The following is an 18,531-nucleotide window of genomic DNA, read 5'->3' as shown; positions in this document are numbered from 1 at the left end:
CAAACTTCTCTATCTGCAGCTCCTCCCACACCACTTATGGGAGTTTTACCAAACCTTTATTGGACTTGTATTAGGAAGCATAGATGTACACTAGCTATTAAATTTTTAGAAGTAGCACATTCAGTAAGAGGGGCGTTTTCTTCAGAATTATTACCCAATTTCACCTACGTGCACCATATATAAAACAAATACACAATATTTCACAATGACATCCAATAACTCCATCGAACGAGAAGAAGGAGCTTCATAATGTTCACAGTTATGTTGTGATGGGCCATGGGCACATGTATACACAAATAGTAATCTGCAACATAACAGGAAATGAGGCGTATTGATCAATATTAGCATTCATCTTGTAGGATTTATCAAATTTAAACCTGGGTCCTATGATTTAGGATGCCAAATAGTGTCTCAAGAAGTTTTTAGTAATTGAGTCATCTTTGAGTTCATTACATTCATGCACAATTATTTACTGACCTTTGCAGGCATTCTGTCCCCTGAAGTCAATAAGCAGCTTGTACATGCCTTTGTCATATCACAATTACACTGTTGTTTTTTTAATCTGCTGTAAGAGAGAACACAGTTACATCTCTGATGCATGTTTAAAATGTTGCTGCTAGGATCCTAACCAGCAAAACAAAACAGGCTTAAGATTCTTGTCTTTTAAAATGGCTGCATAGTTTTGCTTGTCTTTACCCTAGTGAAAGGATTGTTAGATGTGACAAAATTATGGCATTTAGCTCATCTTGTATCTATAATTGGGTGTCCCCAAAACCTGGATAAAGAATGAGAAGTTAGCCACTATGGCCCGAAGTGGAAACACTTTCAATAATAAATTCCAAACTTTTTTTTTTTTAGATTTAGATAAATTTGGTCTTTAAAATGCTTTTTGTATGAAAGTTGATGATTATGACCCCATGATCCTATATAATATTAGCAGTATTTATGTATTATTATTATTATTATTATTATTATTATAGGATGAGAAATAGTTGCATTTTTCTTTCTGTAAATACTATTTTCTAGCAGTTTGACAAAAGGAGACATGCAGCTACTTTGGGAGCACCGGTACCACTGCTACAAACATGAGCAGAGTCTGCCCAAGATCTTAGCCAGCGCACCCAGCTGGGCCTGGAACAGCGTAGCAGAGATCCACAGTCTTCTACACCACTGGCCCCCATGCTCTCCTGTCTGTGCCTTAGAGTTGCTAGATTCAAAGTAGGTACCTTGAGTGTTTTGCAATTGCCTCCCATGTTTAGTTTCAGTGTGCATGCATCACTCGTATAGACATCAATACTGTTTACTATAGCATTTTGACCACGTGTGTGCCCGCGTTAAGCATTATTAATTTTTTTGTGGCCAAATTTAGTGACTTGTCTTTGAACTGTACTGCGACAACAGCCCCCATGAAGAATTTTTTTTTAAAAAAAGGCTGTAGCAGTGTGGGAGATGATTTTGTTTAACGTCAATGAAGTGTCATAATTTTGAGAAATCCTCAAAAGGAGGCAAAAAGCAGGTGTCCTTAGAGAGGTTCCTTGTTAAAGTCACACAAAAGGATTCTAGTGAGCCAACAGAGAACAGTGATTTCATTTTGTGTGTGTGCTCGCGAGAAAGTCATCCTACACAATAACACCCCGTCTCACACCAGCCTGAAAAATGACCAATTAACAGCACCTCAGGTTAGAGGCGTTATGAAGTCTTTACAGAGCACATGTAGCAGAAACATCTCAATATCAACTGTTTAAAGGAGATTAATGCATTTTTTTGGACGCCTTCAGCATTCCTTTACAATGTAGAAAGAAATAAAAAATCAGGAACCATCATGGAGTTAGAGAGTGTTCTAAAACTTTTGAACGTGTGTGTAATATATATATAATATATATATATATATATATATATATATATATATACATACACACACACACACACGCGCAGTGAGGTCAATAAGTATTTGATCACCCTGTGATTTTGCAAGTTCTTAGAAATCATGGAGGGGTCTACAGTTTTCAACATAGGTGCATTTTCACTGTGAGGGACAAAATCTAAAAAGAAAGATCCGGAAATCACGTTGTATGATTTTTTTTTTTTTTTTTTTTTTTTTACAAATTATTTGTGAAATACTGTGTCAAATAATTATATAAGTATTTGATCACTTGCTTATCAGCCAGATTTCTGACCCTCAAAGACCTGTTATTTTGCTTTTAAATAGTCCATATGCTTCTTACAGAATTCTTATTGTCATGTTGGAAGACCCAGCCGCGACCCATCTTGAATGCTCTGACTAAGGGAAGGCGTTTTTTGCCCAATATGTCACAAAACATGGCCCCGTTTATCCTCTCTTTAATACAGTGTAGTCGTCCTGTCCCCTGTGCAAAAAATAAACAGGAAAAAAAACGCATGCATTCCGATATTTCGAGATCGGTTTCAGGCCTCCTTCATATGTGGTATGAAGATATAAATCAGATACAGTATGTGCTAATGTGATTGTCGTGTAAACAGACAGATTGAATTTCCTGAGTCATTGTGTTCTGTACGTCATTAAAACTGCGACTTCTTTGCGGTTTAATGACGTAATGTTATTCTCCGGTGGAAGCTTGTGTGAAATTATAACATTGCAGGTGACATGGAAAAGGAAAAGGATTTTATACAGGTTTTGGATCCATCTGTTCAGCAAGCTGCCAGTCTTTTCTGTTATCACCTTTTTTCTTCTTTTTTTTCATTGATATCTCACTTTTCTTTTACTGTCTGACAGGTTCACCATATTGTTTGATTAACCTCAGGAATAATCCCCTAAACAATTAAATCTAAACAAATTTCTTTACACAAATGTTAAATTTGTGCTGCTGTTTATTGTAATTTTATATTACTTCAATTTGTAAAAGATATGTTTCATATTTAGATTTGCAGATACAGATGTTCGGGCCAAGGCTGTAAGCTGGATTGAGGTCTGCAGTGATGATGAGCTAACTGACTACTTGCCTCAACTTGTACAGGTTCTTATTAACGCCATAAAAATGTTACCATAAATTACTAAAAACATTTCTTTTCTAACTGAAATACACTATCATCAGTACTGGTGCTGACAATCATTTGTCTATCTTTCTACTTTGAGGCTCTGAAGTTTGAAAACCATCTAAATAACGCCTTGGTTATGTTCCTGTTGTCTCGAGCACAAGGAAATGTCAACGTTGCACACCAACTATACTGGTTAATATTCAGTTGTTGAATTGCATCTTTTTTTTTTTTTCATTCAACACATGTAACATGTTTGTTTTGTAAAAAAGAAAGATTGATCGATTGTAATTGATTCCAGGCTGCTGAGGGACGCAATACAGGAGCCTGTCTTTGGTCAGCGCTATAGCCATGTGCTTGGGGCATTGCTTTGCATGTGTGGTTCTGGACTAAGGGTTGAATTTGAAAAGCAGGCATGCCTGGTGCAACTGCTGGGAACACTGGCGGAAAAAGTACGTCAGGCCAACAGTTCAAGTCGACAGGTAAGGGAAAAAAATATTCTCCCCTTAAATGTATGGGTTCACCTGCAGTTGTAAAGAGTGTGACCACAGTACAGCTAACCATCTAACAAGCCAATAGACAGCTCAGTGGACAAGACCCTTTGCTGCCTGGTCAGATGTATATTTAAATTCACCTAAAATGTATAAATTATATGACCTGAAAATTACATTTTCTTTACTTCTTGCTGAAGATGGTGCTTCAAGAGGGCCTAGAAGGAGTGCAAGTATTTTTCCAGAAGGACAACTGCAGACTTCCACTTAGTCCCAGTCTAGTGGCCAAGGAACTTAACATAAAGGTAAGTGCTTACTAAGGCCACAGTAAATACTATGGCCTCTACAATAACCTCACATACTGTAGAAGGAATTCATAGAGACTTAACGAATCCAATTAAAGCTTTGGTGTTAAAACATTTTCTCGGATAGATAAACACAAGGAGAAACATCTTCACAAGTGACAAAACCTAGTCGTAAATTAATTTTACTGTATCAGGTGATTTCTTCCATATGGCTACAATTTCTATTTACGCAGTTGCTGTCTGTAGTCCATTGGTTGTTAAATATGGGTTATTGGCCACTTTTCCCTTCACCAAAATGGTGCATGGTGACAGTTTTTTTTTTTTTTTTTTTTTTTGCAGAAATTGTGTAAGATGTTCAGAAAATATGAATAATATGTCAATTTAACTCTTAGAGCCACGGATTTATATATTTTTGATGTACAGTACCAGTCAATCTTAAACTATTTTATTTCTATTGTGTTCTAATTTCTATACATCAACATTAAACACTTAATGGTTGAAGGAGTAAAGGGTAAAGGCTTTGCATGGCCTAGTCAGAGCCCAGACCTAAACCCAGCTGAAAATCGTCTGATTGTCTTGAAGCCTGCAGTACAGTCACCATCACATTTAACTCAACTTGAGCAGTTCTGAATGGAAGAGCAGGCAAATAATGTAAAGTTTAGATTGTGCATAGCTAGTAGAGACAGTCTTTTCTATACCCCCCTGTTTGTTTCTGCCCTGAATGATGAGAAATTAAGGTATCAGGACAAAGGTGGATATTTATTTCCGTTTTTTGTCTCTGCGTTACAATGACAAGCTATCTTGGTTTAAGGAATTATATTTTTCCTTTGCTTTTTTTTTATTTTTAGACCTGCTCCTTTTTCAACTCCAATGCTGTTCCACTGAAGCTTACTCTGGTCAATGCAGATCAGTTGGGAGAAGAAATTAATGTCATGTTTAAGGTAAGAGGCAATAGGCATGCTTCATTATATTCCTTGTATGTCCAGACATGATTTAGACATGCACAGTTGCATTAATTATGGATATACGTTCTGCATACTCTGGAAAAAGAGTAATAATACCAAATGCACACACAATTCTAGTTAATAAAACACAATTAACTTAGAAGTGTATTGCCAATGCATCTGTGGGAAATTTAAACATAAATTAGTGTAATTTTTTAAAGAATGTGGAGCAGGGGTCTTTTTTTTTTTTCTCTTTTTTTTTTAACAAAAGACATTAATATTTATACAAAACTGTGGCAGTTAGGCATTAAAGCCTCCCAGATAAGCTGCTATCCAGCTTAACTCAAAGTTGCTTTCATTTTTAAACAAATATTGCGTAAAATTTCAGGCAAGTTTAATAAATGTTAAATTATTAATACATTATAGGTGGGAGAGGACATGAGGCAAGATATGCTGGCACTACAGATGATTCGGGTTATGGATCGGATCTGGCTACAGGAAGGGCTGGACCTGCGGATTGTCAACTTCAAATGTATCTCGACTGGAAGGGACAAAGGTACACAAAGGAGCACATGTTGTTGAATTTGGTAGTAAATAGCTTTGGATATTATTTGGCATGTTTTGTCATATATTTTCCAAAAAAAAAACATCAGCAAAATTTAAATATGTAAATCAGTTGCTATATTTTCTCTTGTATTGCTTTATTTTTCTTTGTTGGTTGCGAGATGTGGAAAAACAAGAGACCAATAAATCACTTAAATAAATATGATGATGCATAAATGAAAAGAAGTAAAAGATTCAGATTTTTATTTTAAATTGTATATCTATTAATAAGAGCTATAAACCAGGCTTAACTCTGTAATTGTGTTTGAGGTCAGTGTGCACAATTATGGCATTAATTTTCTCACTGTATGTGGACTACAGTTCTGAGTATGGCCCCCTGTGTCACACACCTTAGAAGTATTTTAGAATTATAAAAAACATTTAGTTACTTTGTGACACATTTGTGTTTGCTTGTTAAGGCATGGTGGAATTGGTCCCATCATCAGAGACGCTCAGGAAGATTCAGGTGGAGTATGGAGTAACAGGGTCCTTTAAGGATAAGCCACTGGCTGAGTGGCTTCGGAAGTACAACCCCGCTGAGGATGAGTATGAGAAGGTTAATGTTGCACCAAATTTTCAATGTGTATTTATTTAGTCTTTAGTGTAGAGCTGTTTTAAAACAGTTTTAATCCTGTAAAAAATTTTTGCTAGTTATAAGAAGGGAAATTTTTAATTAAAGGTCAGCAGATTTCCTAATTTGATGTGTATGGTTTTGTCAATTACTAATGTGACTTACATTTAATTAAATTACATTATCCTAGTTAGGATTACAGTAGATTCTAATCCAGAGACCAGTAGGTATGAGCCAAGAACACATCCCAAATGTAATGTCTGTCCAACACAGGGCACTGACCATACTCAAATTCAAATACTCATTCACATCTACAGTTGGGGTCCAGGCATGATTTTGTGAGATTTGGGCAACTGGAGAACTCGAGGAAACCCAGAAATAAAAATATTGAGTATCTGTAAGGTGAAAACAGTACTACTTAACCACCATACTTTAAAGTAAAAAATATCACAAGGAACCTTAGGGATCCCCACGAACACCTAGCAAATATGTAGCATTACAGACAGTATTGCATCAGTAAACAGACTATAATATTAAGTTTATACATAACTTCGCAGAGGTGGCTCATGCCAATGGGCTAGCAGGGCTAAGCTCCTTGTTTTTCCCATTTTGCAATTTAAAAATCTAAGGAAACTTTCTTTTATTTTACCAACACCGGCTCTTTAATCTTTTGCAGGCCTCAGAAAACTTCATCTATTCTTGTGCCGGCTGCTGTGTGGCTACATATCTGCTTGGCATCTGTGACCGCCACAATGACAATATCATGCTTCGCACCACAGGGCACATGTTTCACATTGACTTTGGAAAATTTCTTGGCCATGCACAGATGATTGGGACTTTCAAAAGGTTAAAGAAAGCTTATTACAAACAATTACACTATTTAATGTTTTGGCATCATTTTGATTATTTTAAGCTGAGCTCAAACTTTACTCTGATTTTGTATTTACAGAGACCGAGCTCCATTTGTCCTGACTTCTGATATGGCTTATGTCATCAATGGGGGTGAGAGACCTTCAAGCCGCTTCCAGCTCTTTGTGGACCTATGCTCTCAGGCGTATAATCTGATCCGCAAACACTCCAGCCTCTTCCTTAACTTGCTGTCCCTGGTAATAAGCCAAAACACTCCAGAAAGAAACAAAATGTTGGGCAAGTCTTTGAAATATTGCCAGTTTTGCCAGTGTGATTTTTGTGCAATTCTATCCCATATTCTGTCATCTTTGTTGTCTATGATCCTAATAAATCTTTCAAATTGTATGTGTAAGTTTTTTTTATTTTCTTTTACCAATTTGTTAAAATAATGCTAACAGTATGTACCTTTTACTTGTACAGATGACACAGTCAGGCTTACCTGAGCTGACTGGAGCCCAGGACCTAAAATATGTTCATGGTGCTTTGCAGCCTCAGAGTACCGATGCAGAAGCCACCATTTTCTTTACCAGGTATAGTTTAGTTGCAATGCATTTTGTTACCTGTTTAGAGATTTAATTCTAATACATTAACCTTTTCGTCCAATCTTTTACTCAGGTTGATTGAGTCCAGTCTTGGAAGTGTAGCCACAAAGTTTAATTTTTTTATCCACAACCTTGCTCAGCTACGTTTCTCTGGCCTGCCATCTAATGATGAGCCCATCCTGTCCTTCTCTCCACGCACATACACACTAAAGCAGGATGGCCGTATCAGAGATGCTTCCATCTTTTCTTTCCAGAAACGATACAACCCTGATAAACACTATGTGAGTCTTTTTAAATTTTAGTGTTATATGTCCAAATTATATTATTATATTTTATGTAAATTTTACAATGTAATTTTCAGAGTCTTTATGTGTAAAAAAAAAAAAATGCATATTTGGCATAAAAAGCAGAAATGATTTGTATGGTTTGGTCCACAACATGGTACACGCCAGTAGCAACCTAGCCATCCAATTATAGCGATCTAGTTAAAAGGCAAATTAAAAATCAAATCGGGTAACATAAGGACTCTGAGCTGGCTTACAAATTTTAAAAAATCTTTTTGTAATTTTCCTTTTATCACTTCTTTTTGTCATAGACATATGTAGTACGCGTATTAAGAGAGTTCCAGAGTGAGCCCCAATTTGTCTTCCGTACCTTTGATGAGTTCCAAGAGCTGCACAACAAGCTCACCATAATATTTCCTCTATGGAAGATTCCAGGGTGTGTTGTCTACTTAACTGTCCATCACATCTCCATATCGCATCAATTTCAGTATAACTTTTGTATGATGTTATCTTTTTAAAGTAATTTTGTACTTCTAGGTTCCCCAACAAAGTTGTGCTTGGACGTAAACACATCAAGGATGTGGCATCCAAGAGAAAGGTTGAGCTGAATATTTATGTACATAGCCTCATGAAGTGTTCAACAGAGGTCATTCAGGTCAGTAAAAAAGGTTTAGTAAATCATGTTTTTTTTTTTTTTTACATTTTTTTTATTATTTACTAATACTTCAATAGGATAAAACTGGAGAAAAACTGCTTGATATTAAGTAAGCATCTGCTTGTACACCATCATTGTAGCACTTTTAACTCTACTTCAATTTGATAATCAAAGTAAGAATGTAGTATGTAATACTGTAATAGTGTAAGTAAGTAGTATGTATTTGTTCTTCCATAGTGCGATCTTATCTACACATTCTTCCATCCACTTGCTAGAGATGACAAGACTGAGGCATTGGATGGACTCCTGAAAGTCCCAGGTGTGCTCCACTGTGCTTCCTCAAATATGATGGTTTAACACTTCCAGGGTTTAATAATAATTTTTATCGTTCTTAAGACAATTTGGATACTTTTCTGCAAACTTTATTCTTTTTGTTTAATGCAGGCCAATTCTAATGACCAGGCAGTGTAGTTTGATCAATTAGATTTGTATTAATTTTGCTAAATGTTTGTTTTGCAAATGATTACTTGGATTTTTCAGTTTACTCAACAGAATATGACCCTCAATATTCATTTAAAACAATGATAATTGTAACCAATATGGGTGCCACGTCTGGATTTAAAAAAACAAACAAACGTCTGATCAAGCTTAAATGTGGTATACTGCATCTTTATCCTACTTGGATTTTTGACGACCTAATTACTTAAAATGCATAGTCACTAATGACTATTCAGTACTAGGTTTACTTTTATAAACAGTAATGACTGCCACAGGTCTATTAGTTCAGAGCCTTATACAGTGGTGTGAAAAACTATTTGCCCCCTTCCTGATTTCTTATTCTTTTGCATGTTTGTCACACAAAATGTTTCTGATCATCAAACACATTTAACTATTAGTCAAAGATAATATAATTGAACAAAAAATGCAGTTTTTAAATGATGGTTTTTATTATTTAGGGAGAAAAAAAAATCCAAACCTACATGGCCCTGTGTGAAAAAGTGATTGCCCCCCTTGTTAAAAAAATAACTTAACTGTGGTTTATCATACCTGAGTTCAATTTCTGTAGGCACCCCCAGGCCTGATTACTGCCACACCTGTTTCAATCAAGAAATCACTTAAATAGGAGCTACCTGACACAGAGAAGTAGACCAAAAGCACCTCAAAAGCTAGACATCATGCCAAGATCCAAAGAAATTCAGGAACAAATGAGAACAAAAGTAATTGAGATCTATCAGTCTGGTAAAGGTTATAAAGCCATTTCTAAAGCTTTGGGACTCCAGCGAACCACAGTGAGAGCCATTATCCACAAATGGCAAAAACATGGAACAGTGGTGAACCTTCCCAGGAGTGGCCGGCTGACCAAAATTACCCCAAGAGCGCAGAGACAACTCATCCGATAGGCCACATAAGACCCCAGGACAACATCTAAAGAACTGCAGGCCTCACTTGCCTCAATTAAGGTCAGTGTTCACGACTCCACCAAAAGAAAGAGACTGGGCAAAAACGGCCTGCATGGCAGATTTCCAGAGCGCAAACCACTTAAGCAAAAAGAACATTAAGGCTCGTCTCAATTTTGCTAAAAAACATCTCAATGATTGCCAAGACTTTTGGGAAAATACCTTGTGGGCCGACGGGACAAAAGTTTAACTTTTTGGAAGGTGCGTGTCCCGTTACATCTGGCGTAAAAGTAACACAGCATTTCAGAAAAAGAACATCATACCAACAGTAAAATATGGTGGTGGTAGTGTGATGGTCTGGGGTTGTTTTGCTGCTTCAGGACCTGGAAGGCTTGCTGTGATAGATGGAACCATGAATTCTACTGTCTACCAAAAAATCCTGAAGGAGAATGTCCGGCCATCTGTTCGTCAACTCAAGCTGAAGCGATCTTGGGTGCTGCAGCAGGACAATGACCCAAAACACACCAGCAAATCCACCTCTGAATGGCTGAAGAAAAACAAAATGAAGACTTTGGAGTGGCCTAGTCAAAGTCCTGACCTGAATCCTATTGAGATGTTGTGGCATGACCTTAAAAAGGCGATTCATGCTAGAAAACCCTCAAATAAAGCTGAATTACAACAATTCTGCAAAGATGAGTGGGCCAAAATTCCTCCAGAGCGCTCGTTGCAAGTTATTGCAAACGCTTGATTGCAGTTATTGCTGCTAAGGGTGGCCCAACCAGTTATTAGATTCAGGGGGCAATTACTTTTTCACACAGGGCCATGTAGGTTTGGATTTTTTTTCTCCCTTAATAATAAAAACCATCATTTAAAAACTGCATTTTGTGTTTACTTGTGTTATCTTTGACTAATAGTTAAATGTGTTTGATGATCAGAAACATTTTGTGTAACAAACATGCAAAAGAATAAGAAATCAGGAAGGGGGCAAATAGTTTTTCACACCACTGTATGTTCCATCATGAATTCTTGCATATATTTACATAAAACTGGAAATCCATTATCAGGACAAAGTTCCATAGATGTGTGCAAGTGTTGGGGGCAGTGACAATGTGCAGAGTTATGTCCAAATAGTTGTTTTACATGAACCATGAATCCAGTTAATCTGACACTTAAGGAGCCTTTCACTGTGCTTATCTATTAGTGTATTTCTAAAGATCTTTGAGTGAACTAGAAAACGTGACCACTATCAATAATACTGCTTGATTAAGTATGTATTATGTCCAAGAACTGGCCTCTGGATATTATTTGACAAGGGCACTTGAACAATTCTGTGGCTCCCGTATGTTCATGTTTAATTTTATTTTTTAGGTTTACTAGGACCAGTATTCACTATTAGACTATTATAAGTCTGCATACCGCATTACACTCATAAATTGTGCTATAACACAAAAATCATGGTTTCATGGTAATTATTTTCCAGAGGAGATGCCATCAAGTCCCGTTACAGGCCGTGTAGGGGGAGAGGTGAAGTTATCAGTGTCTTATCGAAATGGAACACTCTTCATTATGGTTATGCACATCAAAGACCTTGTAAGTTTCAACCACTGTTAAAATAGCTGATAAGGCAACTGCATGTGTTTGTGTGTTTTATATGTAATTTTATTTCAAAACATTCACACAGGTGTCTGATGATGGAGCAGACCCCAGTCCATATGTTAAAATGTACCTGCTTCCCGACCCTCATAAAACCTCAAAGCGCAAAACCAAGGTGTGCAGGAAAACCAGGAACCCCACTTATAATGAAATGGTAATTCCTGTTATTTTTTCCATGTTTAATTGAAGTGCTCAAAATTAGACCAGTTTATCCATAATTAGTGATTACATAAGCACTCATGAACCAGGAAATTGTTCTTGAAAAGAGTCCCAGTTGTCCTAGTTACTACATAATTTTATATAAAAAAAAATCTAAACTTATACAAAGTGTTTAGCAGTTTGAGTATATTGTCCTGTTTGCAGTATTTGTTTATTTCATATACTGTGTAAGTGTTAATTTTGTCAGCTATTTTCAATTTTAGTCTTAGTCCCTGGATAAATGTCCCTGTTAGTTTTTATTATATTTAGTCAATCTTATCCTATTTTTGTTTGGTCAAGTTTTAGTCGACTAAAAGTCTGGACATTTTATTCTTGTTTGTCTGTTGTAAGAATAGCCCCCTATGGGTCACAGTCATTTGCTAACCTATTAGCTTAACGTGTTTGGCAATGGTTTAATTGTAAAATAAAATGCATCACAACATAATTATGTTAACATGTGTTAACATAATTACCACAAAGAGGCTGTAAAAATTGATTTTTCCGTCATTCATTTCGTTGCCGAAATTAATACTACCATATAATCAATAATAATTAGCATATAAATTAATTTATTGATGAAAGATTTTAATTTATTTTGACTAATTTCTGTGTTTGCAGTACAATCCACAAACCTTAAAATGCTAAAAAAAATATGCCCTGTGTTCAATGTGTTGTTGTTTAAGTGGCTTTACAGTTGTTGTTTTTTTATCCACAGTTGGTGTACAGTGGTTACAGCAAGGAGACTCTGAAGCAAAGGCAGCTGCAACTGAATGTGCTAAGTGCTGAGTATTTGCGTGAGAACTGCTACTTGGGCGGTATTACTCTTAGCCTCAAAGACTTTGACCTGAGCCAAGAAACAGTCAAGTGGTACAGGCTTATAGCAGCCCCCTTTTAAGATTCTAGGACCAGATGCTCTCATCCAAGTCTTATGAAAAGACAATGATATATAAAAATTAAGGTATAGATCTAAAATACAAGTTTATATAGATTTTGCATTTTGTCCTCTAAACTCCTTTTGAGACCTGTTATAGATTTTCATTTGAATTATATTTTTATGTACATTTTGTCATTAGAGGACCAAAATTACTCAGATTTTATATTATATGTATATGGACATGTATAAAAACAGAGGATCATTGTTACATCCTACTTTACTACAAAAAAGAAGAAAAAAGAAACCCCAGAAAGCACCAATAACGTTTTTAAATGGTTTGAAAACTAATTTTGAATGTCTAGACAGGCAAAATGTTATAGATCATGTGCCAAATGAATTAAAACACTTTATATGTGGATATAGAAGTAAATTTTTAATATCTGGGCATGGTATGGCCAGGACATTTGATTTAACCTGTTTATTCTGCTAATAAGCAAGCTAAAAATGAATCATGAGTTTGGAACATGTATTTGTATAATTGTTTATGGGATAAAATGTATATTCCAAACTAACAAGTCCAGAGTTCCCAGTTTGCTTATAAGTTCAGGTTATTGTCTGTGTAAAGTCTGACATGTCCCTGTGGGTTCCAGCAGGTTCTCTGGTTATTTATTATTAACTGTCTTTCTTAAATCTAAGCAAAATACTGTATATTGTAATCTTTTCCCCCACACCCCACATGTCAAATTAAATGTCTTTAAAGAATGTCTTGAAGTAATTTTTTTTTTTTTTGTATAATCTTAATAGTTTCACATCTTCGTGTTTTGGAGATCAAATTTCACCAACAATAACAGTTTTGAATCGATCACTGAACACATCATGATCACTGATCAATCAGTGTCACTAATGAGTCCCAATACAGTAAACCTGGATCAGCAGACTTGCATAATATTGTAGATCCATTATATTATAGATCCATTATATATTATAAACATAAATATTATAGATAGGTCATCTTAGATCACTAGAAATTTGGATGGTTATAGCCTCAATAAACCACATGTAAGGTCACTGATGCTTGGCATTTCACAATCCTACATTGTGTATGTTATTTGCCTGAAGGACGTTTTTTGTGCAACACTCGACGAGTAGTCTAATAATTAGTTTGAAATACAACATCCGCCTGAAAATTTTTATTTTCAATTTTTGGATTTACTTTACTTTTTTCACTAACCTCTTTTGTATGTCTAATGGTATTATGTTCTTCAATCCCTGGTTGATGGATGACAAAGAAATAGAACATGTCTGCATCCACATACTCACTTTCTGTAAAGAACTATAATTGTTGATGTGTACAGAATATTTTGTAGTATGTTTTTTTTTTTTTTATTACAATATATATATTCCAAATGCAAGCACAAAGGGTATAATTTTCAAATGTTTATGGTAAAATGATGTGTAGAAATTGTGCAAGAATATTTAATCAAGTGAGGAATGAGTAGCAGAAGTTTTCCTACTGGCAGATTTTATAAGTATGAGGCTGAAGGCCAAGGTAACACGTGCGCCAGGAAAAACTGATGAGACTGTGGGGAAAACTGTAGCTGACACATACTGACTGCAGATCAGGTAATAAAATCATTTCAGAGGCTGAGACAGAATCCAATGCCAATAAAAAGGGCAAGTCAGATATCTGGTGGACATGTTGGAGGCCAGAGTCCACATTCTTTCTTGAGAGGAACAGTCAGAGGTATTTACATGGTTACTGACAAGAAGCAGGCTGAGAGCAGGTTTAAAACAATCTGCGTCAGACTCTCAGGCTAATTCAGGAACTGGGGACTTGGTCAGTACTTTTACATGCACAGTTAAGTCACAAATCCATTTAATTTTCTGCTGTCCTTGTCCCAGTATGCAAGTGTAGAATGAAAAGTAACCAAATACGTTGTCCGAAAAAATATCTGTCTCTGTGATATTTCGGAATACCCCTTTTCTAATTAAAGGTATTACCACAATAAAATGAATTGGTGCTTAATTGGTAGCATGTTCAGTGGTGGAAATGTGGACAACGTTGCTCTGTACATTTGATATGCATCACTTTATGTTTTGTACAAATAAGATGCATTCTATAGTGTGTAAACCTTGCAAACAGGCAGCTGCGGTAAAGGCCTGGCAAAGCATTTCAAGTTACTGTAGGGGCCAGGTTAATATATGTAATATATAATACATGTTTTTGTGCAAAAACAACAAAAACTGCAGACTGCGGGTCTTTAGTATTAGTGAAATACACTTCAGATGAAAATCAAAATTTAACTTTGACTTTATTTAACAAAGGTAACCCCATGATTCAATAGTTTGTAGGTCCACCTTTAGCAGCAATAACTTAAAATAAATGTCTATTGTATGACTTTATCAGTCTGTCACATCATGGTGAAGGAATTTTGGCTCCTTCTTCACAATATTTTCAATACCTGCTAATTGAAGTTTTTGGGAATTCCTTCGTGCATGACCCGTTGCATGACCCAAATTTGACCAAGCTTTAGTTGTAGGACATGTAGGTATACAAAGATATGGGGGTTCCTGGGAGACTTATTGACTGCAAGGTGCCCAGGTCCTGTGGCTGCAAAGTCCAAATCATCACCTCTCCACTACTATGTGGTACCAGTGGATATAAAGTGTTTCTGCTAAAATGTGGTGTTTTTTTTTTTTTTTTTTTTTTTTTTTGCATAAAGGCCAAAAAAAAAAAAAAATCCAGATTGCCTTCGACCATTTAAATGATCTCATCTGTCTATTGGACTATGTTTCAGAAGCCATGTGCTTTGTCTGATGCAGTTTTGTGAACCGCAGTCATACCTCCACATTCATTTTGGACAGAAGAGGCTTTTTTCTGGCAACCCTATACTGACAAACAGTATTGTTTAGTCTTTTTCTAATTGGGCTGTCATAGCCCTTAACATTTAATATGCTCAGTGAGGCCTGTAGGGGCTGAGAAGAAACTTTTCTTTTTTAAGTATGTTTCTAAGCATTGCACAGTTTGACCTTGTGGTGAATGTGTTGGGACGTCACATTCACATTTTGCCTTTTTAATGAATAATAATAACACAGTGAAAAAAGTTATATGTTGTTGGTTGTCTAAGAGGTCACTAACTTTTGCACATTACTGTTTTACAGGTTTATATGATTGGTTCCTAGGGAGCCCTCATGTCTGTGTTTCTTTTTCGACTATCCCTTATAGTTATACTGTCATAGTTAGTCCTGCCTGAGTCCCTGCTTGCACTCTACACAGACCTTACCAGGTATGTGACTGTGAGTGTACCATAGTGTTACAATAATCTCTCTTTCTACTTTATCAAACCTTATAGATATACATTTATGGTCATGCTATTTATTATCACTAAAACGTGAATTGTTTTTTTTTTTGCATCTGGTTCCTCTCAAGGTTTATTCCTATTTTTATGTCAAGGAGTTCATCCTTGCCACTATTGCCACTGGCATGCTTATCAGTGACAAACTATTTATTTAGGTTATATGTTCATTGTATAAGTTATAATTTATACTTTTTAACTTGGCCTTGTGCTTTGGATCATTGTCATGGTGGAACACCCAAGAGCATCCCATGCACAGCTTTGTGCCGTAGAACACAAATTTTCTGCCAGTATTTTCTAATAACATGCTTCATTGATCTTGTCATGACTAACTTCCCGATGCCACTGGAGCATACACAGCTCCAAACATACTGTAAGAGCTCCACCACTATGCTTAACGAAGGGGATGGTGTACTGTTCACCGTAAACATAGCATACTATAAATGACTCAGCTTCAGAAGCTGTGAGACTTGTCTATGTGCTGTCTGGCATACTGCAAGCGGGCCTTTTTGTGGCATGGTCGCAGTAACGGCTTACTTCTGGCAACTCGACCATGCAGGTTGTTTCTGTTCCAGTACATTCTTATTATGCTCCTTGAAACAGCACCTAAACTGTTTTCCAGAGCAGCCTGTATTTCTCTTAATGTTGTTTGTGAGTTTTTCTTTGCGTCCCGAACAATTCTTCTGGCAGTAGTGGGTGAAATCAGTCTACCTGACCATGGCTTAGTATCTAAAGAAACTCTTATTTTCCACCCTTTTAGCAGAGTTTGAACAGTACTGACAGGCATTTTTAAGTATTCAGATATCTTTTTATATCCCTTTCCTGCTTTATAAAGTTAATTGACTTTATTACTCAAGTCCTTTAGCAGTTCCCCATGGTGGAGTATCCAGCCAAGTCAGTGCGCCACCTCATGAGCTAAGAAACTTACTATTTAATGTATGCACAGACACTAATTACAATTACATTGAGTGACAGGTGTGAAGTCTTCCCTTTAATAGCCACTTAAACCTGTGCTTCCTGTCGATGCTTCTTGTCTGGCTACAGCTGGCACTCATCCACACGCTGTCAGAATTCCATTTTTCTGTATTTCTGACAATTTACTGGATCCCACATGACTTATGTCATTCTGGAGATTTCATAACACAAAATATAAGGGTGGAAAAAATAAGGGCATAAAATAAACAAACAACAAGGGCATACAGGGAAACGGAGTTCCCTGAAATAAGACCAAATCTTCACTGAATAATAGTTGTTTACAGTAAATTCAAATAGCATGTGATGAAAGGTGAACATATTCCTCATAGCATTTGCCCCTGAATAAATTGAACAAAAATGACAGAAACGGTTGAAACATTCATCATAAGGTATCAAGCAATGAACAACTGGAATGTGTGTTAATAAAAATTCAATAGCATTTGCAAAGTATGTTTTTGAAACTTCTAAAGAATTCTCTGTGCCAAAATAGTAGTATCCAATGATAGTTTAAAAAGTTGACTAGAGATATTTAAATTCAATTTGCTACATACAGAAGCATACATGGCAGGACATGCATTGAAGTGTTTATCCATGGCCTGATGCTTAATAAAAAAAAATAAAAAAAATGGAATTCCACTTTATAAGAGAAATATGCTAAAATACAATTGCTAAAGATACAATTTGCAATAAAAAAAATTGCTTTGATTAAGCTGTGAAATAAAATAAAATTTAAGTAGAAATTTAAACTGGATACAAACATGGCTTACAAAATAAAAGTGTAAACAACTGTGACAGATATACAAGTGTAATTCTTTTTCAATTGGAAATATGACAGCAGCAGTATGATTAGAGACAGGAAGTATGAAATTATAAAATATATGTGTCAGCAGCAGTTTAATTGTCCGTGGCCTAAAGTGAAAGATGCTCTTCTTATGTAAAAATATGCAACATGTAAGGAATACGTTTTAGCAGGAATGTAGTGTGTGTGTGATAATAGCAAGTTTGTTGTTAGTCTTTTATGGTTCAGGGCCCGACTGGCATGCAGGAAGAGAATACTGACCATCATTTCTGTGTTGGCCTTTAGGGAGTGGATGTGTTTCCCTGAATGTAACATAACAGAGAAAATATTTCATTCTCCATGGGAGAGGCCATTTGCGTATTAATAATTAATTAAACTGCTTCAAAAAATGTTAAATTTGTGTACTGTCAAATTTTTGAGAAAATCCATCTATAACTTTGACTACATGTGATAGATTTTATTTCTTAGTCCTTTAGCATTTAATTTTTATAAAAGAGAGCTTCTCGAAAAGTGTTGTAAAAAAATATTTGTTTTACATTGATTAAAAGACTCCATAATGCTTTAATAAACATTTTGGACAACGCTTAAATAATGATGACATAATCTGAAGTGTGCAACCAAAACATGCACCCATGTTTGTGTAGTTTATGTTTATGTGTTAAAGAGGGAAAAAGACCAGCTTAAACATGGAGAGTTGACGCAAGTTTCCTAAATAATTTCCTGTGGTACCACTCTAGTTTCTAAGATGGAAAATAACACATTTTGTTGCTGTTTCTAATTTGGTTTGTATATTTTACTGTAGAAAGGCAGGTGTGTGTGTGAGAAAGGCTGTTACAGAAAACAAATCATACAGGTACGTTGTCTCTCTCTCACACACTATACAGAATCTACTGTATGCACTACCAAACCTTTCACACATAGTCATACTCTCTCTCAAACACGCCATCAGATCTCTGACTTTTC

At 35.9% G+C, this 18,531-nt stretch overlaps 1 protein-coding gene across 7 annotated transcripts in view; it reads left to right on the top strand.

Moving 5' to 3' along the window:
• pik3c2a (phosphatidylinositol-4-phosphate 3-kinase, catalytic subunit type 2 alpha) overlaps nucleotides 1-13,200 on the top strand; it is a 39,642-nt gene extending 26,442 nt beyond the window's left edge. For 4 of the 7 annotated variants that reach the window (XM_053500317.1, XM_053500322.1, XM_053500318.1 and 1 more), the window contains 18 exons: nucleotides 1,027-1,218; nucleotides 2,900-2,993; nucleotides 3,113-3,207; nucleotides 3,314-3,494; nucleotides 3,704-3,808; nucleotides 4,657-4,749; nucleotides 5,179-5,308; nucleotides 5,775-5,911; nucleotides 6,603-6,772; nucleotides 6,876-7,032; nucleotides 7,256-7,365; nucleotides 7,451-7,658; nucleotides 7,973-8,097; nucleotides 8,199-8,316; nucleotides 8,554-8,635; nucleotides 11,194-11,303; nucleotides 11,395-11,520; nucleotides 12,280-13,200. In XM_053500317.1, the coding sequence (XP_053356292.1) occupies nucleotides 1,027-1,218; nucleotides 2,900-2,993; nucleotides 3,113-3,207; nucleotides 3,314-3,494; nucleotides 3,704-3,808; nucleotides 4,657-4,749; nucleotides 5,179-5,308; nucleotides 5,775-5,911; nucleotides 6,603-6,772; nucleotides 6,876-7,032; nucleotides 7,256-7,365; nucleotides 7,451-7,658; nucleotides 7,973-8,097; nucleotides 8,199-8,316; nucleotides 8,554-8,635; nucleotides 11,194-11,303; nucleotides 11,395-11,520; nucleotides 12,280-12,459 (2,413 nt within the window). In that variant the 3' untranslated portion in view covers nucleotides 12,460-13,200. Of the gene's footprint in view, nucleotides 1-1,026; nucleotides 1,219-2,899; nucleotides 2,994-3,112; nucleotides 3,208-3,313; nucleotides 3,495-3,703; nucleotides 3,809-4,656; nucleotides 4,750-5,178; nucleotides 5,309-5,774; nucleotides 5,912-6,602; nucleotides 6,773-6,875; nucleotides 7,073-7,255; nucleotides 7,366-7,450; nucleotides 7,659-7,972; nucleotides 8,098-8,198; nucleotides 8,317-8,553; nucleotides 8,636-11,193; nucleotides 11,304-11,394; nucleotides 11,521-12,279 lie in introns of those variants that run through there. The other 3 variants (XM_053500320.1, XM_053500323.1, XR_008360913.1) reach the window with 2 other exon arrangements.
• The last annotated feature ends 5,331 nt before the right edge of the window (nucleotides 13,201-18,531 follow it).

This window comes from Clarias gariepinus, chromosome 7 (assembly GCF_024256425.1).
Source record: "Clarias gariepinus isolate MV-2021 ecotype Netherlands chromosome 7, CGAR_prim_01v2, whole genome shotgun sequence".
Lineage (NCBI taxonomy): Eukaryota > Metazoa > Chordata > Actinopteri > Siluriformes > Clariidae > Clarias > Clarias gariepinus.
Note: the sequence above shows the minus strand (reverse complement) of the source record. Positions and strands in the feature narration are given on the sequence as shown.